The 26,364-nt window shown below is 44.0% G+C and overlaps 1 protein-coding gene across 1 annotated transcript in view; it reads right to left on the reverse strand.

Annotated features, from left to right (window-relative positions):
- Positions 1 to 6,392: 6,392 nt before the first annotated feature.
- The window catches only part of RTF1 (RTF1 homolog, Paf1/RNA polymerase II complex component), a 45,048-nt gene continuing 25,076 nt past the window's right edge, over positions 6,393 to 26,364 (reverse strand). The window contains exons 4-18 of the mRNA XM_059913568.1: positions 25,786 to 25,990; positions 18,468 to 18,582; positions 17,678 to 17,789; positions 15,955 to 16,090; positions 15,284 to 15,461; positions 13,684 to 13,766; positions 12,428 to 12,515; positions 12,227 to 12,334; positions 11,567 to 11,644; positions 10,925 to 11,046; positions 10,712 to 10,769; positions 10,192 to 10,269; positions 9,623 to 9,718; positions 8,774 to 8,885; positions 6,393 to 8,529 (exon numbers count right to left, since the gene is read on the reverse strand). Of these exons, the coding sequence (XP_059769551.1) occupies positions 8,423 to 8,529; positions 8,774 to 8,885; positions 9,623 to 9,718; positions 10,192 to 10,269; positions 10,712 to 10,769; positions 10,925 to 11,046; positions 11,567 to 11,644; positions 12,227 to 12,334; positions 12,428 to 12,515; positions 13,684 to 13,766; positions 15,284 to 15,461; positions 15,955 to 16,090; positions 17,678 to 17,789; positions 18,468 to 18,582; positions 25,786 to 25,990 (1,676 nt within the window). The 3' untranslated portion in view covers positions 6,393 to 8,422. The remainder of the gene's footprint in view (positions 8,530 to 8,773; positions 8,886 to 9,622; positions 9,719 to 10,191; positions 10,270 to 10,711; positions 10,770 to 10,924; positions 11,047 to 11,566; positions 11,645 to 12,226; positions 12,335 to 12,427; positions 12,516 to 13,683; positions 13,767 to 15,283; positions 15,462 to 15,954; positions 16,091 to 17,677; positions 17,790 to 18,467; positions 18,583 to 25,785; positions 25,991 to 26,364) is intronic.

The following is a 26,364-nucleotide window of genomic DNA, read 5'->3' on the forward strand; positions in this document are numbered from 1 at the left end:
AGGCCAGCAACCAAAGAAGAGGTCTTTGCCACACCTGCCCAGGTGTTCCTCACTGGGAAGATAAGGGCAAACCTGGGAACTGCATATTGAAATGAGAGTTAATTTCATAGATTTTAGAGTGGGAAGTACTTTTAGATGCCTCTATCATCCTCACAGTACAGCAGAAGTAACAAAGGGGTTAAGTGACTCAACCAAGGAGGTTAAGGCACTTGTGCAAGGCCACACAGCTAGTTGGTGGAAAAGCCAGAGTGTGTCCTAACTTCTATTCCTGTGCTATGCTCAGTTTCTTAAATTAACAACTTGTAGTTCAGTCCCGAGTTCCTTATCCAGTGAAGGCAGTCTGCCTCCACCTACCACAGGCAGAAAGCATAAGGGGGCAGGGTTTAGGGGTCCCAATATAGCTGTGGGACAAGGTCAAAGGGTTCTCATGTCCTCTTAGGTGAGCCAGGAATGACCTTTCAAATCCTGAAATCCTGTTTTTGTGCCCCAGTTTTTCCAGTCCTTGAAGCTGAGTAGATGGATGTGAGTAGAGGGGGGTGGAAAAATCAGGCTGACTACTACCTAGGTGGAGGAATGGCCTCTTGTGTGCTGCAAAAAATGGAGGTATGAGGGCAAAGAAGAATGTTTCACGGTTTTGATGGTCATTAGGTGGCTGATCTGAGATGGGCCATGGGAGTCCCTGTGTCTTATCCGCAAGGTCAGCTATGTGTCTGAGGAGAGAACTGATCTTTCTTCTTCTTGTGGCCTCTCAGTTCAGGGATCCTCCTGAACCCTAGAGGCCTGCATCCTGGGGTGTCTGAGTCTTCACCCCTCTCCATGTCCTTCAGGACTTATCAGGCATGAGGGCTACATCCCTCCTGGGGGTAACAACCCTGGGGCACAAAAGCTGGGGAAGGGGGCGCCTAAAGAACGGGGTGTGTGAGGTGAGGTGCTTCTGGTTTTATTCCCTAGCCTGCCTCATTTACCTTTGTTCCTCCTCTACGCAACCCACAGGGCAGCACCAGTGGCCCCAGGGGCAGGAGCAAGGTCACTACTCACCATCTCTATGCCAGTTTCTGCTTCCCAAGACCCCGAGGCAGGGTCTCTCACCTAGGAGAGAGAGGATGAATGGGCCATCTGTTTTTTGTTGGTTTTTTTAAAAATAGTTATTTATTTATTTATTTATTTTGGCTGTGCCGTGTCTTTGTTGCAGCATGTGGGGTCTTTAGTTGCAGCATGCGGGCTTGGGCTTCTTAGTTACGGCATGCGGACTCTTAGTTGCGGCATGCAGTATCTAGTTCCCTGACCAGGGATCGAGCCCAGGCCCCCTGCATTGGGAGCGTGGAGTCTTACCCACTGGACCACCAGGGAAGTTCCCCACCTGTTGTTTTGAGGGGATTTGAAAGCCTCTCCAGAGAGAGCTGAGCCTCTATGGTGTGTGTGTGTGTGTGTGTGTGTGTGTGTGTGTGTGTGTGCGTGTGTGTGTGTGTGCGCGCGCGCATTAGGGAGGCAGAGGGGCGGCATATGCTCCTTTAGACCAGGTGGTACAGGGTTTCATTCTAGTCAACAACTCCCAGACATGCTCTGTGGTGCTTAGTTTAGTGTCCTCCAAGGGACTTTCTGACCCCAGGATTCCAATATTCTGTGACAATACCTATGACTCATTCATCATTTACAGAGCAAACAAACTTCCACTGAGCAGCTGCTATGAACCAGGCTAGGTGAAAGGGATACAGCAATGAGTAGCTCCTTACCAGGAGTGGTGGTACATCATTTTACATTGTCTTCTGATGGAAGGAAGGGAGAAAGGACCCAACAGAAAACAGCTCCCAGGATGATAAATGGCTGTATTTACTGTTTCCAAGGGACTTTCAGTGAGACCTTGGTCGTTCAGCTGCTTCATGCAAACCATTCCCCAACCCTGGTCAGTCTGTTGCCCTTCTCTGCCCAGGGCACGGTAGAGAGAGTGCTGGAGGGCTTCCCAGAGCCAGGGCCCAATGAAAACTTGCAGATGGGGAAGAACTGGAGGTCTCTTTCCTCCTGGAAAGAAAAGTGAACAGCTGTCTTCATTTGACAACCCAAGGCCCTTTTCCTTGCCTCCGGGTTTCTCCTCCTCCCCACGCAATCTCTGACTCCATAATTGATAGAATTTGTGGTAATATCCTGGGAATGTCTTCTGACAGTTTAGCAGGACTTGGGATCTAGCAGCGTTCACTGACCCGCCACCATCTGAATCACTCTCCTCTAAAACGAACAAAATGTGTCACCACGCCTGTGTATGTTCAATAAGAACATTTTCTCTCCTGACACACTTCAGAAACAAGGTTTCCCATCCCTCCCAGGAGCCTGTGTTCCTGTGGTTCTCCCTCCTCCCTCTCTCTAAAACTCAGAACCCGCAGAATCTCTCCCAGTGGCCAAGTGGAGGCAGAGGGGATTGGCAGCGTCTGAGGTCAGGGACGCGGGACGCGGCCCCCAGTGTCGAGGCGATTGCTCTAAGAACGTTCGGGATGCAGTCGTCCTCCGTCCCCGACGTCCCTACCAGGGCACCTCTGGAGTCTTGTAACCGCGGGGGATGGCCGCATCCCCTAATTCCATTTGTGATCTCTGCCTCCCAGCGTGACCTCCACCCCGGGTGCGCGGAGACCGAGCCCACAAAGCCTCCGGTGGCTGGGTGGAACCAGGAGCCACCGGGAAGCTACGCGCACGCCCCGGGTCCGTGGAGCAGATGCCCACTCCGCCTCAGCACTGGCCGCAGGGGCGCCCCACGCCACGCGCCAGGAGCGCGCCTGCGAGCTGAGGCCGCTGCTCCCAACTGTGGGAAGCCGCTGGGACGCGCGCCCGGCAGGGGTCCACACACAGAGCCGCGAGCGCGCGCACGTGCAGGCGGCGGGGTCTCTGCCCCGCGCGGCGCTCGGACCCGGACTCCAAGCTCGCTGGGACTCCAGTGGGCGAACGGAGGCCGAGGCTGTTGGCTGGTCGGGGCCGTGACACACCGGCCCCGGGTGAGGGGATAGCTCCCATCTGCCACAGCTGCTATTCTCGAGGCCTCGGGTCGAACCCATAGGACGGACAGCTTGGGCTTCTACTGCAAGCGGCGTCCGCACCGCCGGGTCTCATTCCCGCTTGCGCTGCGGTCTGGGAACACGATGGAGGGGAGAGGTGGCATCAGAAGCCCCAGAACACAGAGGCTTGGGAGGGACGTCGGCTTGCCCCGCCCCCCTTCCCTCCACCACGCTTATTGGGCGTTAACTAAGTGCCAGGCGGAGGAGGACACTAGCAGCTTCCAGGATGGGGGTGGAGACTCACAAATAACAACAGTACAGCGTGGTGGGTGCCGCCCTAGGGGAAGCCTAGGTGTTCCCAAACCCGAGTGGGAAGGGACAATCAGGGAAGGCTTCCTGGAGGAGGTGATCTTTGAGCACTGAAGTGTGAAGAGGAGTTCTCCAGGGAAAAATCGGTGGAGGTAGATCAGTGCATTCCAGGAGAGGTGAATGTGCTTATGGCTGAGCAAGATGTGGTCTCCACATGAACTTAGCAAAGCAGGGTCATCAACAGCTAAAAGAGAGAGAGAGAAAAAAGTGATATTCTGAAGACAGTTATCAAGGTAGTCAGTCATTATGAAACAGATCAGAACTTGGTTGGACTTCTTTACACTTATTTTCAGGTTTGGTACTGTTTTTAATGTTTTGATTACTCTCCGTGGTGGTGGGGAGATCAGGCCTCACAATCTTTCTGAGCCCGCTGGGGCAGTGGCGAGGTGGAGGCCTTCAGAGCCACTGAGGGTCGGGAGTGGGAGGATGCTTTCAGACTGACCATCAGTAAAGAGGGAGTGTGTTGGGGGCTGGAGAGAATAGCAGCAGCAAGTTTGGACCAAAAGGCAGCTGTCTTTTTCTGGACGGTTCTCCAGGCCAGCCCCAGCACCCACTGGAACCTCGATGTGGAGACTGAGTTTCTTGACCCCCAAGGTGGAGGCTGCCGGGAGTCTCTGGGCCGAGTCATGCCCTCTGCCAGCACTCGGGCTGTTCTCCTGTGACTTCCCACCCCTATTTCACCACACTGCCCCTTGCATCCCAACCCCTGCCACTCTGCCCCAACAGTCTCTCCTGCGAGGCCCAGTGGCCTCTACTCTCACTGACAACAGCATTTATCGAACCCTTATTGAGGAAAGGAACACGTTAACAGGCTCCTGACGGATCTTATATTAAAGATGGGGAACTTGGGCTCAGAAGAGTTAACCAGCTCAGCCCTAGGTAGTTAAGTGGTGGAGCTGGGATATGAACCCTTCACTGAGCTCGCTTGCCTTGTGGCTTTTAGGCCCTCCCTCCGGCCCAGGGCACAGTCTGGAAGCCCTAGACGTGCCTGTGCTCCACTGGCTAAGCCCCTATTCAGGGCCAAGAAACTCTGGCAGTGGGGCTGGCCTGGGGAAATTTACAGAGAAGGCAGGCTGCCCCTCTGGCCACCCCCCCCCCCCCCCCCCCGCCTTAGTGCTGCTGTTCCCTCCAACCCTCTGACACTCTCCTCCCCAAGGCAGTTCAGCTGCCCCTTTGGTCAGGGAAGTCACGCAAAAAAAATCTGAGCTGGAGGTCCGTGGCTTCCCCATTCCTGGGCACCACTACCCAGGACACCCAAGGAAAGTCGGCTCCTTCGCTCCCCCAACTCCAGAAAAAGTCGATGGACCCTGCACCCCTCTCGCCTTTACACCCCTCCACCTGAGGCAGTCACAGAAGTGGCTGCCTCACAGCAGGGAACCCTGGGAGATAACTGGACTAGGCTGTCCTCTGCTCAGAATCCCTGCTCTCTAGGCTCCCAGGGAGCCCACTTCTTCCAAAAATCAGGCGGCTGGGGACTTCCCTGCTGGTGCAGTGGTTAAGAATCTGCCTGCCAATGCAGGGGACGTGGGTTCGAGTCCTGGTCCGGCAAGATCCCACATGCCGCGGAGCAGCTAAGCCCGTGCGCCACAACTACTGAGCCTGCGCTCTAGAGTCCGCGAGCCACAACCATTGAAGCCCTCACGCCTAGAGCCCGTGCTCTGCGACAAGAGAAGGCACCGCAATGAGAAGCCCGCGCACCGCAATGAAGACCCAACGCAGCCAAAAATAAATAAAATAAATAAATAAATAAACAAAAATCAGGCGGCTGGAGTGATAGGGAGTTTAAGAAAACCTCATGAGACGCAGTTGCTGGGTGAGCCCCAGGGACACACCTCTCCCAACACCAAAGGCAGGCTTGGACTGGCCTTGTACCATTGTGACTGTCACCTCCACCTTCCCATCTCTAAAGGAGAGTTGATCCAGGATCTTGCTTCCTAGCTAACACATGGTCAGAAAGGTTTGAGACACAGCCTCATGCAGTGTTGGTGGTGAGCCTTACAGATCTCCCCAGCTTGGGCCGTGAGGGAAGGGTATCAGTATTTCCACCATAGCCACACTCACAGCCCCTGGGCTCCCCCTTCACACTCATGACAGGCTGAAAACAGGTTAACAAAGGAATTGTGGCTTAGCCAACTGAAAGCTGGAAGGACCAGACTCTCACTAGTGTTAGGCAGTGTATCAGGGGCCCACCTAGTTCTGTTAAAGCTTGGTGATATTATATCTTCCAAAGTAGGAAGTAAACCAGGCCAGTTGGAGGTTGCCTTGGCTCTAGACGACTACTGTCTCAGAGAGGCTTCTGGGGAACCAGGTGGCTTGACAACAGCCACTTTCACTTTGGGGGTGAAGGGCTAAGAGTAGGGGAAGGAGAGAAACCAAGTCAAAGAGAGACTCTCTTGGACTTTTAAAGCATGACTTTTGAGAGTTGCCACTCAGGATGCAGTCCTTGGACTAAATCTGATTCCCTTGTTAAAACAGGGCATAAAGTTTATTTACAAGTATCTGTACAGTTTGAGTGACAGGTCAGGACTTCACAGAAACAAAGAAAAAAGCATTTTTTTCAAAGGGAAGTTGCAGGCAGTAGACTTTCCCTGCACCTGCCAGAAGCAAGACAAACAGACCTATACATCATGAGCTAGGCATATGGATATTGGCCTTTTTGCTTCTTGGAAGGAAGTGAAAAATGTAGAAAGCAGACTTAGGTGCTGCACCCTTCAATACTGAAACCACATGTGGGGTCGGGGTGGAGCAGTGGGCTGCTGCTGCGATTCCCCAGCACAAGAAATACCCTGAACCACCAAGAAGCCCAGCTGGTGGGATAAAGCCAATGCCTGGACCAGATCTCAGGTCAGAGGCCCTGCCTCAGCTGAGACTGCAGACAAGTCCTCAGTCTTGACTCCAATCACCAAGTAGGCTACTCAGGTGACAAGTTAACGTTCGGTCTTCTTTGGTTGGCTTTGCTCCCTGCTGTGTTTTGGTGTCTCAGAATGAAAGTTCCATTAGCTGCATGTGGGGAGGTAGTGGCAAAATGGCTACAGTGTGATGTAGTTTTAATAAAAATTTTATTACACAGCCATAATGTAACCGACACGTCTCCAAATCCAAATGATACTAAATACAGATCTACATGTTGGATCAGAATGACTCCAGCAAATTATATGGATTCTATAATTTCATGTCTTTTAAAACCAGAAAGAAAAAAAAGTCCAAGTTTGTCACTACAGGAGAGGTCCCAGCAGCTTCCAGGACTCTGCTGGAGTCCAGGCAATGTTTAACAGTCTGTGATTCCACATTTACACAATAGTCTATAAAGAGTTTCGGTCAATGGACTATTCAAGTATATATGATTTTAATGAGTCCACCACCACTCCTTTGCCCAACCAAACTGTGTCACAGCCACCACATAGCTGTGTTACAGTCATATTTATCAATTTTACAGACACAATTCTTTTTTAAAAACCATCGATTGCTGCTTTTTTCTTTTTCTTAAATAAAAAAAGTATAAACTAAGTTAAAGCAACACTGAGGCTCTACTAAACCCGGAAGAGTTACCAAGTTCATTTTTATGTTTAAAAACAACTTAACTCCATGATTTCCCATCATCCCACTTTCTTATAGAAAGTGGGGTGACGACATACAAAGCAGGGCTTTGAGATGCCTCTCCCTCTTGTGGGAATCAGCAGCTCTCAGCTGTTCCTTTATCTTAGTTCTTGTTTTATATAGTCAGCTGTACTTTGTTCTGAAAAGATCTGTTAAATGCCACTTTTATTTACACTTGGAGCTTTACACCTGAGAATGATTATCAAGCAGTCAGCTTATCTCTTTGCAAACATTTCATAAAGACATACATACTTCTTTGCTGGCTTCACCCTAGCTGCACAAGAATATATATGCTTACCATATATATATGTATACACACACACAAAACTGCACATGCTTGTAACATTTGCAACCTAAATCTTTGTGTTCGTTCTCTCCACATTCATGTTGAATACTTTCTCTTAAAAAACAGAACAAAATATTATTCTTGCTGAAATGGCAAAACAGAATCACTAGGAAGAGACAAGTGCATGGGGTGGGGAATAGACACACTCTACATTCAGCCAGGAAGCTGTGGGCTGTACACATGGGCTGAGCAAGACACCTGCACTGCCCTCCCTGGTACCTGGCTGTGGGCTTCCCTCCCACCTGCCAGGACACAGCCGACAGGGTAGGGGCCAAACTGGGGAGATTTCTCCAAGGTGGGGAGGTGATGGGGAAGAGGAGGTGGGGGAGGGGAAGTTACACAGCTACAGCAGTCAGGCCTGTTTAGTAAGAAGAATCACATTTAATGAGTTTCTTTCTTGCAGTTTCAGATGCTCAAGTACAGCTGAAAAAAATCTGAAACAGCTATAGACCCATGACAGACTGATACAAAGAGTACTGCATTTTTAAAAAATGATAAAAAAATCCACACACTTACAGACACATACACACATACACACTCTCTCTCAAATAGAACCCCCTCCCTCCCCACAAATGTACACTTTTTGGAAACTAAATTGATTTTGAAAACCCTTCTTCCGCAGAGATGGGAAGAAGAGAAAGATGAGGAGAGAGGAAGGAGGACTGCAGGTGCCCAGTCCCCACTCCCTCCACAGGGTCAGGTGCCAAATGTTCAATGGTTGGGTCCGAGGCAGTCCATAGAGGAGGCTGCCCAGTGCTGCTGCTATCACCGCCAGGGGCTCCAGCAAGAATCCCAGCTCCACGGTAACACTGAATGCGTGCAGAGTGGCCAATGAACTGTGCTGGTTTTTTTTAAAAAAAAAGAAAAGGCAAACACAAATCTAAAGACATGGACAAAGCCCAAGAGAGCCCAGGTTCACACTGGGTGGGGCCTGGGGGGGTTGGTGGGAGACGGTGCAGACAAGGGAAGTCTATACAGCACATGGTGTATATTACAGGTGACTGGCAGTTTGGAGTCTCTTCCCAGTTCTACTGCTGCTCCAGCCCAGTGAGGGCAAATCAAAGGAAAAGAGGAAAGGTGGGACACCGTGATGGGGCATGCAGGGTCAGAAGCAGCAGGCTGGGTGCGCTCAAATAAGCCCTCGTCGTTTTTTGTAGTCTTCCAAGTTCAGAGATCTCCTTGGAGCTCCATCCTTGGCTGGCGGAGCCTTGGAGGTGATGGCCAAAGCCTTTGACTCTATGGGAAAGAAGAGGCAAATCGACATCTGAGGTCCTTTGGTCTCGTGCTTCACTCCTTCAGGTAGCCTTCCTTACTGTCCCTGTTCCCTCTCAAAACAGACCTGCAGCCTGTCTTACTCTGGTCTCCATAAATACTGGTAAGCAGACACCCCCATTTCTTCCCTAAAATCAGGCCTCCTTGCTGGCTGAGAGCCATGGAGCCACGTGGTCCTTGCTCATCACCAATCTGCACCTTCACCTACCTGAGCTGGGAACTTGTAAATCAATCTTCACGTCGAAATCATGTACTTTGAACAAGTCTTCTGAGAGGTCACTGGCTGACTTAGAATTCAAATCTTTATCCTTTCCCTGACCCTGCAATGTGAAGAGAAAAAGTAATTACAAAAGCATAAATGCAAGTGGACTTCAAAGAAGCAGCAACCACTAAGGTAAAGGCTCCTGCTCAAGCTCATTAGATCTTCCTACTAAGGTCCTTTTCTGATTCCTTCTCTCAGAGGGAGGACAGAAGAGGCCACAAAGAGGTTTCTTTTCTGAGCCTAAAAGAGGAGAGGGAAGGGAAGGCTCATGTCTGTGGTGTGAGGGAGAAAGGGTGGGCTTAAGACAACAAGCCACCTTGGACCCAAGATTTTAGGAATTCCTGGAACGGTTTGGGCTCCTCAGGAAAAGGCAGAAAATGGCTTCTAAACGGGCAGTTTCTCTTGGTTTAACATTTTAGTTCTCAAAGAGCTTTTCACTTTTACAACTGCCTCATCCTTACACGTCAACTACTCCTTCTAATTGTCCTATGAGTTAAATAAGCAGGGTATATAATACTACCCCCACTTTACATATGAGAAAATGCGGATTAGAGGGCTAGAGGTCAGTTGCCTAAAGCCGTAGTCAAGGCCTTCATTAAGTAGTGGTGTTGGGTTTAGAATTTAGGTCATCTGACCAGAATTCAGTAGTTGTTTATCACATTTGTAAATAATGAGGATGGAGAAAGGACTGCAAGTGGGAGGCCATGTTCCTCCAGGTGGGGACAATCAAACCCGACCCAGGAAGTGCCTGCTCTGGTGTCCGGGCCAGCGGCCGAGCTCCAGTAGTATACTTGCCTTGCTCATTTCCTTTGGAGCATCTGGTAACACTCCAGAACCGTATTTTGCATTCAGCTGGGCCAATATGGCAGCTTGAACAGCCGGGTCTCTGGACTGAGAGAGAATGCAAGTTATTTTTGAGATCGTTCAACACTCACACAGTCCTACCACCAGCTTCTGTCCCACCTACCACCACTAACATCACAGGCACCACAGTGGGCCCATCAGCAGATCAGTGGGGTTTTCCTCCAGGCTGCAAAAAGGGGCAATTAAAAGCTTTGAAGCCCAGCCCAGACGGGCCCTAGCTAGGCGCTTCAGCCTACACATTCCTCACCTCTGCTGCACTGGTAAACCTGCCCTGGCATAGGCGGTTAGTCCATAGGTTTCTACAAATCCATGCCAGGTTTTCACTACCTGTATGTCCTACAGTAAGATAAAAAAAGGAAGTATCCAGACCCAAGAGTTTGAGGCAAGCAAATCCCACTAAGACAACATTATTTTTAACTTCTTTATTAATCTCCTAATGGAATTCATTTTCTGTCCCCGAATCTAGGTCCTGACTAAAAACGTTCTCTTTAGGCACTCACATTAGAAACGATGGTAGGTTTACACTGTCGCCGGGTAAAAGGATCCATCTGTTGGTTTTTCATGTTGTGACTTTCAGCCTGAAACAGAGAGCATGTATTACAGAACTGTATCTCCTGCCCCCCGCCTCTCATTCATCATAAGCTTACATATAAATAACAGTCTGCAAGGGCCTGAAAAAAGTCAAAGGCTGTCTATCATCCTTTTCCCTTTAAGGACACCAGAGCAGATTACGGGGGCAACAACCAAAAGAAAAAGACTGGAAATTGATAAAAATGAATACGCATGGAGTAGAATCTAAAGATGGGGAGGGGTAAGACAGGGCAGAAGACTGCTGCTTTTTATTATAAATTAATAACTAATGTGGTTGTATGTGTGCCTACAGAGGAACTATGTGTGTGTTAAGTGTACACGTTACTTCAATAATTGAAAGAAAAACTGAAGCAAGATACAGAAAAGATTACATATTGTTTTATTAATTAAAACTATTTTCAGTGATCCAGATAAAGTTGTCTTACTCACCACAAGGGCCTTCTCAGACTCCACAATGTTCCACTCCCGGTTCCGCTGGTTGATGTAACTGTGGGGTGAGTAAGAGGCATGAGTCAGTGTGCTGTGAAAGAAGGGAGGGGACCACTGAGTCCTCACCCTGGAGATAAGTGGAGCCACTGGAGCACAGTGCGTACAAGGCCACAGGCTCGCCTGATAATTGTGGACCAAGGATCTGTAACACACCTGATAGCAGATATGTTCTTGGTCCGCTGGCGGTCCAGGGCCTCTGCTCGTTCCTCCAGCTCGTTCAGCTGGTCTTGGATTTGTTTGGCCTTATCCTGATCCCCCAGGTCCTCGGCCATGGCCTGCACATAGAGAGACACGTGAGATTTTGGCTATGACTGGCTCTATATTAAGTGTCCCATTACTTCCAGCACAGGCAAGATACCTCACATGATGAACAAATGACAGGAGGCGTGAAAGAGTACTGAAAACAAACACCGTAGAACCCAGGCCCCACATGGCTAACTCAGCCTAACAAGGCTCACGCCACCCTGATGTGAAGAATGGAAAACCACCCACCGCAGCTGGGCTTGGCAATATCATTCGTCTGTTCAGACCCAGTGCTGATACTACCCTGGGGTCTATCTCATTACACATGAAACTAAAGTGACTAGAAAATGAGGAAAATGGAACAAGCAAGATCAGTTTCAATTTATAGACAGGAAAACAGCCAAAGGATGCTGCCCAGATGCCAAGATTGCTTACATTTGAGCCCAGCATTTTCTCCCAATCCTGCCACTACTAACTTGACAGATGGTGAACAAGTTTGATTTCCACATCTCCTTACAGGACAGGGAGAGAGGTTCAACCACAAGTCCTCACCTTTTCCTTTAGGAGCTGCGTTTTCTTCATAGCATAGTTGGGTGGAGCTTTCCTGAATCTTTCTTTCTCTTTTACAATCTGTACCAGAGAGGAGATACCAGAGTGAGGTATTTCTAAACTAGTTTTGTAGGCAGGATAGGTGAGCCCATTTTGGAGGTAAGCAGCTAGTTAAACGGGGGCTGCTCTTCCTATAGCAGTGCCATGCCCCACAGAGAGAGCAAGTTCATTCCAAGGGATACTATGCTGCTTCCGGGGTCACGGAGATTCTTCTGGGATAGTGGGAAGAAACATGCACCCATAAACAGCAGCAGCCCAAGGATCTTGTACTGTCAGGCTAGCCACTGTCCAAGAGAACAGAGATCAAAGAATTTTACCAAAATGTTTTGGAAAAAGAAAACTCTTGAAGGACCAAGGCTAGAAGAAGAATACAGATCCCTGAACCTTGAATACACTTCCTTAGTCTATGACTTCAAGTGAGAATGTATGGAGAAAATCTTGATGAACTATAAATAATAAGGTAGCGATATCAGTATTCCCTCTTCCTCATGCAACAGTAGCAGAGCCAAAAATGTCAAGATACAGGAAAGAAAAGAAAGGCATGATCTTCTCTAACACTGGTTCTTGATGAGCCTCCAGACTCTGGGGGACCAGGTTTCTTACCTCTTCAATGTCCTGGTCATTGAATTTATAATTAAGAGCTTCTTTAATAGATAATTCCTTCTTATTGATTTCATCCAGAGTGGGCAACTGCATGCCAGCAGAGAACATCTGGACCAAAACATGATAAAAGTTTATTTTGCAAAGAGGCTCTCTCAGTGTTTTCATCAACAACTGCTAGGGAGGTGCTGTCTCTCCACTTACCGCTTCTTTCCACTTCATGAATTCGCTTTCAGTGAACTCCTGGTTTGAGACAAACTCTAGGCGGAACACTCGCTGGTCACTGCCGTGCCTACACGAAAAAGAGCAGCTTCAGGAATGGGTATGTTGACTGCAGCGCCAGAAGAGCAACCCCACCAGACTGTACACCACGTGTCTCTGTGGGTTTCCATCCTAGCTACCCTTTAGAATCATCTAGGAATATTTACAAAACTTCTAGTGCCAAAGCACCACTCTAGATCAACTGAATCAGAATCTCTGGGAGTAGGAACCAGGCACTGAAACTGCACACACAAAAAACCCCTCCCAGGTTGTTCTAACGGGCAGCAGGGATTAAGAATCAAAGTGAGCCCTGGAAACAAGTGGATTTGGCCAGTACTTCAAAAGTCCATTTACAATAAAATCCATCAGTCAACTGGCATCAAGAATATGAAATATTACATAGATATCTGAATGACAAGGAAGCTCTGTCCCTAGAAAGAAAGAACACTGCCGTTCTACTGACTCCTGTGCTGGCCACGTGAGTCAGTGCCATCCTCCCGGAGATAGTCACTCTCGGCACATCATGGCTGCTGCCCACCCCAACTGGCTCTTTTCAAACAGCCCAGGAGAAATGATGGGAATGGGAGAAGGGAACAGAGAGACCAGAGAGGCCAAATAAGGCCATGGCAGAGCCTTGTCTATGACCCACTATTTGCAGTCACCTGGCCAGCTACTTCTATTCCTTCCCATATAGGGCCTTTAGAATTTTCAGGCTCCAAGAGGATAGGGATTTGTGTGTGTATTTTGTTCTCGCTTCTATCCTGATGCCTAGAACTGTGGCATGTAGCCAGCATTCAGTCAATATCATGTTATTGAAGCAGAAACCAAGTCCAAAAAGGTAACCTGGCTTGTGAAAGATCAAGTTGGTTAGTGATGGAGCCAGGACCAGAAGCAAGCCTCCTGACCATGCTCACTGAGTAATGCCTAAAGGATTCTGGGAGGAGGGGGTCTCGCAATCTGACATTTTCCTTCTATGTGTCCCACCACTCCAAATCCCTGACTTCCCCCTATGAGAGAGATATATCCTACTTTCCCTATAGGCAAAGGCAGAATACAAGTTTCCCTCCAAGTCCCCTGCGGGGATAACACAAACAGTATTACTGTAACAAGAAACATCACACTGGGAGTGAATAACAGCCCCAACGGGCAGTGCCTGTGTGCAGCGGGAGCAGAAGCTGCCACGGAAGCACCTCTCCTACCGTAGCTGTAGCCCTTTGTTTGTTCTGGTGCCACCAAGCTGGTAAACTTTGGCGGTTTCCACTACACCCGTGATCTCAGCAACCTAAGGGACGACAGAGACACCAATCACAACAGACTCCTTCAGAGCTCTCCACCCCGCCCTCTGGCTCCCTCTGCGTGAGTGCAGATGGGTGACCCTGCGCTGAGAGAAGCCCACAGCTGCCAGGTGTTCTGGGCACCTTTCTCGGGCTTAGAACTCAGACGGCCAGGCACCTGTGCCCAGAGTTAAGCAAGCGCCAGGCGAGGAGGCAGTGAGCCTGGTGGGGCATTGGAAGCTTCCCCTCCAACTTAATTCTACCTTACTAAGGGGTGCACCTGGATTTCAGAGGTTAGTTTTATCAATCAAGTGTGAAGACCATGAGGTCTGTTTCTGTTGCCAAGGTTTCTGGGACATGGCATGGCCCCTGGTCCTCACAGAAGGAGGTAAACACATGTTAAAACCAAACAACCCAGAACAAAACAAACGAAAACAACAAGAAAAAAAATCAAACAGCTATGTTCTAGTCATCTAGACCACAGAAGCAGAGCTGGAACTCACAAAATAATCTCTATTAGGTTGGAGGGGTTTTTTTTTAAAAAATAAATTATTTATTTATTTTTGGCTGCGTCAGGTCTTCGTTGCTGCACACAGTCTTTTCCTAGTTGCAGCGAGTGGGGGCTACTCTTCGTTGAGGTGCGAGGGCTTCTCACTGTGATGGCTTCTCTTTGTTGCGGAGCACGGGCTTCAGTAGTTGTGGTGGTGCACAGGCTTAGTTGCTCCGCAGCATATGGGATCTTCCCGGCCTAGGGCTCGAACCTGTGTCCCCTCTATTGGCAGGCAGATTCTTTTTTAAAAAAAAGTAATTAATTAATTTTTGGCTGCATTGGGTCTTCGTTGCTGCGCATGGGCTTTTCTCTAGTTGCGGAGAGCAGGGGCTACTCTTCGTTGTGGTGTGCAGGCTTCTCACTGCGGTGGCTTCTCTTGTAGTGGAGCACGGGCTCTAGGCGCACGGGCTTCTGTAGTTGTGGCTTGCGGGCTCTAGAGTGCAAGCTCAGTAGTTGCAGCACACGGGCTTAGTTGCTCCATGGCACGCGGAATCTTCCCGGACCAGGGCTCGAACCCTCGTCCCCTGTGCTGGCAGGCGGATTCTTAACCACTGTGCCACCAGGGAAGTCCCTGTTTGTCATTTTTCAAACCTCAATATAACTCCCTGTTCCAGAAGTCACTTAGTATGTAACATGGAAATTTTTCATTTATTTTTCAAATGAACAAATCTTCCAGATTACATAACTCTTGAAAAATACTTCATAAGTGTCTGCCTTCTCACATCTACATGGAAGAAGGATAGAGAAAATTGTTCTAAATCTAGACCCTTGGGCTCCAAGTACTCCTCTTGGCAGCAAGCAGGTCACAATTGATCTCTGGTTGGCTCAGACTGTCACTGTTCTAAGGGCATCTCAATTGGAGTCTATTTTCTCATCAAATGGGAAAAGTGACAGATTTGTTCAGTAGTTCCTACTTCTAGCTAAGAATCATTATATTTAAAACATGGACAATTGTCCAAGGAAAGAAACACTAACCCGGTAAACTGGTTTGCTGTTGTGGTTTCCAATGCCAATCCGTACAAAACATCCTGTGACAGTTTTAGCAAAGAAGGGCATGTGACACCAACGTTCCAGCTTATGCCGTGATAATCGAACCCGATTCAATTCCTCCGGTAAGGAGACCGGTTGTGATTTTGGAGGGATCTCTTCTTTCCTGTGAGGAACAAAGGACACTGGGAAAAATGTGCATCATAAAAACAGATCAAGGTAAATAAATAATATCAACTTCTTAAAACTTAACCGAAGTATGTGTGATTTCACACAGTAGGAGAAATAAATGAAGCAACAGGAAAGTGGGAAAAGAATCCTATTCCTAACCAGCAGTGTGAACTGTCTCAAATGAGGCTGCCATCCCAGATAACCTACCAGACTAGGAAAACTAATGGAAGCTCCTGGCCAATCTGAGGGTGACATGAAGGCAGCTCCTACCCGCCTGGCCCTGATGAAATGTTCAGGGGTACAGGCTAAGAGCCAACGGCAGAAGTATATGTTTGGGCTGATGTGCTGGGGAACCCAGCTCGGCAATTCAGGGTACGGAACCAAACCAAAGTTCGTCACCCGAACAGGGGAAATTTGGAAGCTACACTAAGCCTTTCCCCGAAGAACCCACCTATCCTGACTACTAGACCAAAATGTACACAGCTTACTCCTCTTCTTCATCAGATGACGATGTTCGGGACGAGCGGTCTGACTTTTCACTGGACTTGTCATCTTCCTCCTCCTCCTCATCGTCAGAGTACACCTCACTGGTTTTTAATGGCTGTTTCTTGGCGAGGAGCTCAGCTTAAAAAAAGAGGAAATGTTTACCTAGATTCTCTCAATAAGAAGCTGAAACATCTTTCATCCCTGAAAAAGAACTGGAACATGGAAAAGGACTCAATAGACAGCTCCATCCTCTCTGGCCTGGTTTGTGATTACTTGTGTTAACAAGTGCGTTAACCAGAAAGTTTAAGTCGCACCAAATGTCAAGCCGCAGTAGACAGAAAAAAGGGCTGGAAGACTGTCACTAAGTGGGCAAAAAGGGTCACCAACTCTACTGACAGTTGTCTTTTATTTCTCTCAAGGCACTTGAAGATTGGCAGGAAAATTGGGGAAAAACTTAAGATGTCTTCAGAGAGTCTTTCAGGAAAAACTTACTTTGAGTTTACAGTACTATTTGTAATAGCAGGAGACTGAAAACAACCCAAATGTCTACAAAGGGGAGTGGCTGAATCACCTCTAGCACATCCACCCAATGAACTACGCTGCAGCTGTAAAAAAGGAAAGAGCCGAGCCTTACACTGCATCCTGAGTCAGAAAATGTTTTAAATGAACACATAAATATTTTTAGGATAGGCTTTATATGGTCACTGTATCAACTACTCAATTTTGTTACTGTAGACAGAAAGTAGTCACAATTATGAAAAAATGGGCATCATTGTATTCCAATAAAATTATTTACAAAAACAGGTAGTCTACTAACCATTGCTCAACATAAAAACTACAGAGTTATCTTTAGAATATATGGTTAAGTGAAAAAAGCAAGGTAGAGAGAAGTGTGTATAATGCACTAACAATCTAAGATGGAAGGTGAATCTGTGTCCTTTTGTTTAAAAAATAAAAAGGAAGGATATAAAAAAATTTTTTTTAAGTGGTCGTCTACTATGGGAGGAAGGCAAGGGGTGAAAGAGAAGGCTATAGATGCTAAATTTCTCTAAATATACCTTGCTTAGTAGATTTGACTTTGGAACCTTGCATCGTGTATAATCATAGAACAGAACAACAAGTCATCTCTACAGATCACAAGCAAAATAAAACAAAGTACTCATTTGATGGCACAACCACACAAAAAACAACTATAACAAGTGTTTTGTGTTGGTTTTTTTTTTTGACTGTGGGGCTTGCAAGATCTCATTCCCCTGGTCAGGGAAGAAATAAAAGCAAAAATAAACACATGGGACCTAATCAGACTTATAAGCTTTTGCACAGCCAAGGAAACCATAAATAAAATGAAAAGACAACCTACAGACTGGGAGAAAATATTTGTTACTTTTTTTTAGGTGTAGTAATGGTACTGTAGTTATGTTTAAAATAGGAGTCCTTATCTTTTAGAGACACATATTGAAACATTTATGGTTGAAATATGATGATGCTGGGATTTACTTCAAAATAACCCAAAGGAAGAGGGCAGTGCAGATTTAATAAGATTGGCTATGAGTTGACTGCTGAAGTTGGAGGATGGGTTCATGGAGTTTCATTATACTATTCTCTGTATGTGTTTGGAACTGCCTATACTAGAGAGCTAAAAAGGGGGAAAAATTAAAATTGGCATCAGGAAGTTAAATCATATGATCAAAGACACAAAGTAGCCATCACATTTTCCCCACTTACCTGTTCTGTTCTTCCGTTTTTCTCGCTCTGCTTTTAGCTCCTCCATGGCTTGAGATTTCTTATCTAGTTTCTCATCCCGTTTGGAACGTCGTTCCTTGTTATGGGATGTTACCTGCGAAGGGAAAAATATGTAGGATGACTCTTTTTACCAACAGCTGATGATAACATTCTCTATACCTAAAAATTATTCAGTTCTCCAATGTGAATCTATATTGGCTGCAGAAATTGATATTTGCTTAAGAGGAGAGAGCATCCTCTTGTGGACAAAGAGGATAGAGCAGTAAAGTCAGTCCCTGTCTTACCTGCCTAATAAACAGAAAGCCTAAGAAGTATAAGAATAAACACTTCCTGGAAGGACTCCCTAGATCACAGCTAATATATGTTAATACTGTCAACAAAGCTTTTTGTGATAAATGCAGAGATGACTAATTTTCCCAGCTACATTTATTACCAAGTCCAGGATGACATACACCTGAGTAAACATCATAACCAATTCAGCTACCCGGGACAGGAAGTTTACAAACTTTCCCTTAAGGAGTGCTCATACACCAATGAGCTGCTTTTTACATGTAGACCTGAGTAGAATTCCCATGGAGTTAAACAGCACAGCTAATGGTGAAATGATATGTCCAGAGATTAATGAAACCTATAAGATGAAGACAGTACATAAATAGTCTTGCACTAACTGACCTAGGCTGACTAATATAAACCCATCTTTTATATAAACACACATACACACTCAAAATGGAGGTTTTATTCTTTGGATAACGAGGACTATTGAATCTCCTACCTGAGATTCTTGAATCTGTGTCAGTTTCTTCTTTTCCTGCTCCTCTTCTTGCTTTTTCTTTTTTTCTTTCTTTTCTTTCTTTTTGGCTGTTTTCAGTTTTTTCCTGATTTCAAATCTGTTTAAAATATATTTGTTTGGTTTTTAAGTGGCAATGAAATATCTGTAGACTGATTTCTATTAGATAGGAGAAAGGAAGTAAGTGCTGGGGAGGAGTTAATAAATGTTTTGGTTTCCTGTAAGAAACTCCAATGTATCTTATAAGTACATTAAAAATATTGAATATAAATACACCAAAAGTACTTGAAAGCATTAAGGTGGAATAGACTTAAAATGAGAGAATACTGAGGATACTGTTGTATCCTGTTGGTAACACACTGCTCTTCCTCAACTTCACATAATGGAAGAAAATAGTTGATTCTTGGATCAGCTCCAATGGTGTCCCATTAGAAACATAATGAAGCCACAGAAAGCCACTGTCACATTTTTAAGGTGGTCAAGACACAGGCTGTATGTTAAAAACACCACTCTCCATCTTTCTTCATTAGGAAAAATGCCTCCCTCAGCTCCACCCCAGCAAACATGTGAATAAATATGCTATTCTCTTAAACAAATGCAATCTAGGCTCTCTCCCTGTAACAAAAAGCAGGCTTTTATGAAACAAAACTACTTTTTTGTGTGTGAATTTAAGGAACTTTATGGAAGGAATAAAGGAATATAATAAATATTAAACTCTTTTCATAACATTCTAAAATAACCCCAATTATGAAAGTTTTTACTTAGTTCTTAATAGGGTCAATATACAAAAATTAACTGTATTTCTATATACTTGCAATGAATAATCCAAAAACGAAACAAAGAAAACAATTCCATTTAAAGTAGCATCCAAAAGAATACAATATTTAGTCATAAATTCAACAAAACAAGTGCTAGTCTTTTACACCCAAAACTAAAGGATTGTTGAAAGAAATTAAATAATACCTAAGTAAGTAGAAAGATATCACATTCATGGATTAAAAGACTTAATATTAGACGGCAATACTTCCAAATTTGATAAACAGATTCAACACAATTCCTATAAAAATCCCAGCTGCTTCTTTTGCTGTTGCAGAAATTGATAAGCTGATACTAAAATTCCTATGGGAATGCAGAGGGCCCCACATAGCCAAAACAATTTTGAAGAAGAACGAAGGTTCCTAACACTTCACACTTCCCAAGTTAAAAATTGACTACATAGCTACAGTAATCAAAACAGTATGGTATTGGCATAACCATAAACATAATGATCAATGGAACAGAATACAGTCAACAAATAAATCCATATATCCATGAACAACTGATTTTCAACAATGGTGCCAAGACTAGGGAAAGAACAGTCTCTTCAACAAGTGGTACTGGGACAACTGGATAGCTATATGCCAAAGAATAAAGTTGGACTCTTACCTCACACCATATACAAAAAATGATCTCAAAATGGATCAATGAGGGGGAGAGGGATAAATTAGGAGGTTGGGATTAACATATACACACTATTATACTTAAAATAGATAATCAACAAGGGCCTACTGTATAGTACAAGGAACTCTACTCAATACTCTGTAACAACCTGTATGGGAAAAGAATATGAAAAAGAATAGATATATGTACATGTATAACTGAATCACTTTGCTGTACACTTGAAACTAACACAACATTGTAAATCAACTGTACTCCAATACAAAATTTTAAAAAATGGATCAATGATCTAAACATAAGACCTACAACTATAAAACTCTTACAAGAAAACATACAGGTAAATACTCATGATTGTGGATTTGGCAAGATTCTTAGATACCAAAAGCTGCAGCAAGAAAATAAAAAATTTATTGTGCATAAAAATTTTTAAATTTTGTGCATTAAACAATACTTGACAGTGAAATTTACAACCTACAGAATGGGAGAAAATATTTGCAAATCATGTTATCTGATAAGGGTCTAGTAACCAGAATATATAAAGAACTCTTATAACTCAACAACAAAAAGACAAATAACCCAATTAAAAAATGGGCAAAGCACTTGAACAGACATTTCTCCAACAAGGATTTGAAAAGATTCTAAACATCATTAGTCAACAGGAAAATGCAAATCAAAACCACAATAAGACACTTCACATTCTCCAGGATAGCTATTATCAAAAAAAGAAAAAATAACAAGTGTTGGCAAGGATGTGGACAAACTGGAACTCTTATACATTGCTGGTGGGAATGTAAAATGGTACAGCTGCTATGGAAAACAGTTTGGTGGTTTCTCAAAAAGTTAAACATAAAATTACCATATGACTCAGCAATTCCACTCCTATGTATATACCCAAAAGAATTGAAAATAGATACTGAAATATTTGTACATGAATGTTCATAGTAGCACTATTCACAACAGCAAAGATATCAAAACAGATTAATAGATAAACAAAATGTGGTTTATACACATAATGGAATATTATTCAGCCATAAAAAGGAATGAAGTACTGATACATGCTACATGAATGAACTTCAAATATATGTTAAGTGAAAGAAGCCAGGCACAAAAGACTACATATTTATGATTCCATTTATATAAAATGCCCAGAAATAGGCAAATCTATAGAGATAGAAAGTAAGTTAGTGGCTTCCTAAGGCTAGGAGGCAGTAGAGGGAACTGAGTACCAATAAGTACAGGGTATTTTTCTGGGGTGATGATAATGTTCTGAAATTAATTGTGGTGATGGCTACACAACTTTATGAATATATAAAAAACCACTGAACCACTTTCAACCACTTTCAATGGATAGAGTCTATGGTGTGTAAACTACATCTCAATGAAGTTATTTTTAAGTTAATACCTGAGGTGCTGAGAAAACTGGACAGCTACACGTAAAAGAATGAAATCAGAACATTTTCTAACACCATATCCAAAAATAAACTCAAAATGGATTAAAGACCTAAATGTAAGACCAGAAACCATAAACCTCTTAGAGGAAAACACAGGCAGAATACTCTTTGGCATAAATTGCAGCAGTATTTTTTTTTGGATGTCTCCTAAAGCAAAGGAAATAAAAGTAAAAATAAACAAATGGGACCTAATTAAACTTAAAAGCTTTTGCATAGCAAAGGAAACCATCAACAAAACAAAAAGACAACCTACTGAATGGGAGAAAATATTTGCAAATGATATGACCGATACACGGTTAATATAAAAAAAAAAAAAATATATATATATATATATAAACAGCTCATACAACCCAACATCAAAAAAACAAACAACCTGATTAAAAAATGGGCAGAAGACCTGAATAGACATTTTTCCAAAGAGGAAATACAGATGGCCCACAGGCACATGAAAAGATGCTCAACATTGCTAATCATCAGGGAAATGCAAGTCAAAACCACAATGAGATATTACCTCACACCTGTCAGAATGGCCATCATCAAAAAGAACACAAATAACAAATGTTGGTGAGGATGTGGAGAAAATTAACTGGCGCAGCCACTGTGGCAAAGAGTACAGAGGTTTCTCTAAAAACAGAGACTTCCCTGGTGGTCCAGTGGTAAAGAATCCGCCTTACAATGCAGGGAACGCAGGTTTGATTCCTGGTCAGGGAACTAAGATCCTACATGCCGCGGGGCAACTAAGCTTGCACGCCACAACTACTGAGCCTGCACGCCTCAACTAGGCCCCGCGTGCCGCAAACTACAGAGCCCACATGCCCTGGAGCCTGCACGCCACAACTAGAGAGGAGTCCGCGCGCCACAATGAAAGATCCAGCGTGCCTCAACTAAGACCCGATGCAGCCAAAAATAAATAAAATAAAATAAATAATAATTAAAAAAACTAAGAATAGGGACTTCCCTGGTGGTCCAGTGGGTACGACTCTGAGCTCCCAATGCAGGGGGCCTGGGTTCAATTCCTGGTCAGCGAACTAGATCCCACATGCATGCCACAACTAAGAGTTCGCATGCCGCAACTAAACCCTGCATGCTGCAACTAAGGCCCGGTGCAGCCTAAATAAATAAATAAATAATAAATATTTGCAAATGAAGCAACTGGCAAAGGATTAATCTCCAAAATTTACAACCAGCTCATGCAGCTCAATATCAAAAAAACAAACAACTCAATCTAAAAATGGGCAGAAGACCTAAATAGACATTTCTCCAAAGAAGATATACAGATTGCCAACAAACACATGAAAGAATGCTCAACATCATTAACCATTAGAGAAATGCAAATCAAAACTACAATGAGATATCATCTCACACCAGTCAGAATGGCCATGATCAAAAAATCTACAAACAATAAATGCTGGAGAGGATGTGGAGAAAAGGGAACCCTCTTGCACTCTTGGTGGGAATGTAAATTGATACAGCCACTATGGAGAACAGTATGGAGGGTCCTTAAAAAACTAAAAATAGAACTACCATACGACCCAGCAATCCCACTACTGGGCTTATACCCTGAGAAAACCGTAATTCAAAAAGAGTCATGTACCAAAATGTTCGTTGCAGCTCTATTTACGATAGCCAGGACATGAAAGCGACCTTAGTGTCCATCAACAGATGAATGGATAAAGAAGATGTGGCACACATATACAATGGAATATTACTCAGCCATAAAAAGGAACGAAACTGGGTTATTTGTAGTGAGGTGGATGGACCTAGAGACTGTCATACAGAGTGAAGTAAGTCAGAAAGAGAAAAACAAATACCGTATGCTAACACATATATATGGAATCTTAAAAAAAAAAAAAAAGGTCATGAAGAACCTAGGGGCAAGACAGGAATAAAGATGCAGACCTACTAGAGAATGGACTTGAGGATACGGGGAGGGGGAACGGGAAGCTGGGACGAAGTGAGAGAGTGGCATGGACATATATACACTACCAAACGTAAAATAGATAGCTAGTGGGAAGCAGCCGCATAGCACAGGGAGATCAGCTCAGTGCTTTATGACCACCTAGAGGGGTGGGATAGGGAGGGTGGGAGGGAGGGAGATGCAAGAAGGAAGAGATATGGGGATATATGTATATGTATAACTGATTGAATTTGTTACAAAGCAGAAACTAACACACCATTGTAAAGCAATTATACTCCAATAAAGATGTTAAAAAAAAAAAGAAACCAAAAAAAATAATAATAATAAATAAATATTCTTTAAAATATTAAGAAAAAAAAAGAAAAACCTAAAAATAGAACTACCATATGACCCAGCAATTCCACTCCTGGGTATATACCTGAAAAACACAAAAATGCTAATTCTAAAAGATACATACACCGCCATGTTCATAGCAGTATTATTTACAATTGCCAAAATATGGAATGAATGGATAAAGAAGATGTGGTGTATATACATACAATAGAATACTACTCAGTCATAAAAAAGAATGAAACTTTGCCATTTACAACAACATGGATGAACTCGGAGGAGACTATGCTAAGTGAAATAAGTCAGACACAGAAAGACAAATACTGTATGCTATCACTTATATGTGAAATCTAAAAAATACAACAAACTAGTGAATATAACAAAAAAGAAACAGATTCACAGATATAGAGAGCAAACGAGTGCTTACCAGTGGGGAGAGGGAAGCAGGGAGGGGCAATATATTGTATGACACAGGGAATATAGTCAATATTTTATAATAACTATAAGTGGAGTATAACCTTTAAAAACTGTGAATCACTAAATTATGCATCTGTAACTTATATAATATTGTACATCAACTATACTTCAATTTTAAAAAAGTTAACAGCTTATATTTACATTATGTTCTTATATGTATTATCTTACTGAGGACTTACAACAATCCTCAACAAGGAAGCTGAGGCAGGAGGAGGGTAAGTGACTAATTCAGATAACCTAGCCAGTGAGTCTGACTTGAGCCTAGATTTTCTTTCTTCTTCTTCTTTTTTTAAAAAAATATTTATTTATTTGGCTGCATTGGGTCTTAGTTGCAGCACACGGGATCTTCGTTGTAGCATGTGGGATGTTTCCTTGTGGTGCACGGGCTCCAGAGCACACGGGCTCAGTAGCTGTGGCAGCGGGCTCTACAGCTGCAGGTGCAGGCTCTAGAGCGCGCAGGCTTAGTTGCCCTGCGGCACGTGGGATCTTAGTTCCCTGACCAGGGATCGAACCCGCATCCCCTGCATTGGAAGGCAGATCCTTAACCGCTGGACCACCAGGGAAGTCCTGAGCCTAGACTTTCTGATGGAAAATGTCAGTGCTCTTTGCACAACCAAGCTACCTTTATGCTGCCTGCACTTACCTTTAAAAAAAAAAAATTTAAATAAAAAAAGAGGAAGCTCTAGAATAGGTGAAGAATCTAACAACCAAAAATGATACCTCACTACTGGTGTTGCTGGCTATAAAACAGGATGCTGATGGTGTTTACATTAAAAAGATGTAGAAAGTTTCTGAGTTACCATATTGTACTGCCTTGTACCTAAACAAATGAACTACAAAAACCTCCATTTTCTGTGAATGGCTCTGAACTTCTGTCTTAATTATCATCACTGTAAACATTCTTCCAATCACTAAAAAAGTCACTGAATCAGTCAGTCAACTGCCTCATTCATATAAGGTGAAAAATAAAAAACCAAAGTTTGAGATCAGCCACCCACTACTCTCGAGCTACTTTGTGCTTTTATCATAGGGCCCTATTGCCCTTATATGAGAACCTCTTGTTATGCTCTCCACAATTCAGAAATACAAATTTCAGAAGTCATTCTTAACCATCTGGCAACTGTGGTCGTTTCTTAAGTCCTGTTTGTTCCAATACAGGTAACCGTGGAAGCATTCACACTCAAAACAAATGTCTATTACTTGCTGCTGACTGAAAGCCAAACATTCTTGTCTAGGATAACTCACCAGACTTAATATGGTCTCCAGAAGGGACAGACAGGCTCCCAGACGAAATGGGACTAACTGCTGCCAAGGAAAATGCTTCTGTTTCTTTCGCAATATTAGGTAGGTAGGGAAGGATCCAAATTGTGAGGACTATTTTATCTCCTGAGACAAAGTCAAGTTTATTTTCACCTTGAAATTCTGTTAGGAGATGAGGAAAAACTTCTGCCATTTAAATATGGCAAAAGTAATCCAAAATACTGAAGCAGCTTTGTATATCAAAAAGCAATTTAACATTTGAGTTTAAAAAAAAATACAAAAAGCATGCTGGGAGGATAGTCAGATTCCTAACTCATAAATAATGAGGAGAAATTTCAAGTCTTGAATCCTGTGAAGACAGGGCTCCAAATGTGAACTCTGGGAAATTACTTTATTATTTTATTTTATCATTAAGGAACTACCACTTTACCTTTTTTTTAACACCTCCCTCTTCTCTATGCGGTTGAACAGTTCTTGCTCTCTCTCCTTTTCTGTCATCTGTTCCAGACGGGCCCTGTCTTCCTCATCTCCCATGAGGTCTTCTCCATAGCCATCATGGAATTCCTCATCTTCTGAGGAAGAGTCTGAATCTGAACTGGAGGAGGAGCTGTTGCTGTCAGAATCTGACACTTCACCTGCAACAAAGGACCAAACACAAGGTTAGGTGATGCTGCAGAAGACAGAGCCACAGGTGGCCCCACAGTGTTGATAATCATTACCCCTTGGCTCTTCTAGGTGAAGTGGAACATGGGCATCTCACCTCCCTTGGGAAAACCCTTGGTCTGCCTTTGGCAAATGCAAACACAGGTTACAGAAACTTAGGCTGGATTAAGAAACCAGCATGATCTTTTTAATTTGACTTTTGTATTTTGAAAAAATTACAGACCTACAGAAAAAAGTTGCAAGAATAATTCAACTCCCGTACATCTGTTACTTAGGTTCACCCATTGTTAACATTGCCGATTCACTTTCTGTCTACATACATAAAACAATTTACACATTTTTATCA

This window comes from Balaenoptera ricei, chromosome 2, assembly GCF_028023285.1.
Source record: "Balaenoptera ricei isolate mBalRic1 chromosome 2, mBalRic1.hap2, whole genome shotgun sequence".
NCBI lineage: Eukaryota > Metazoa > Chordata > Mammalia > Artiodactyla > Balaenopteridae > Balaenoptera > Balaenoptera ricei.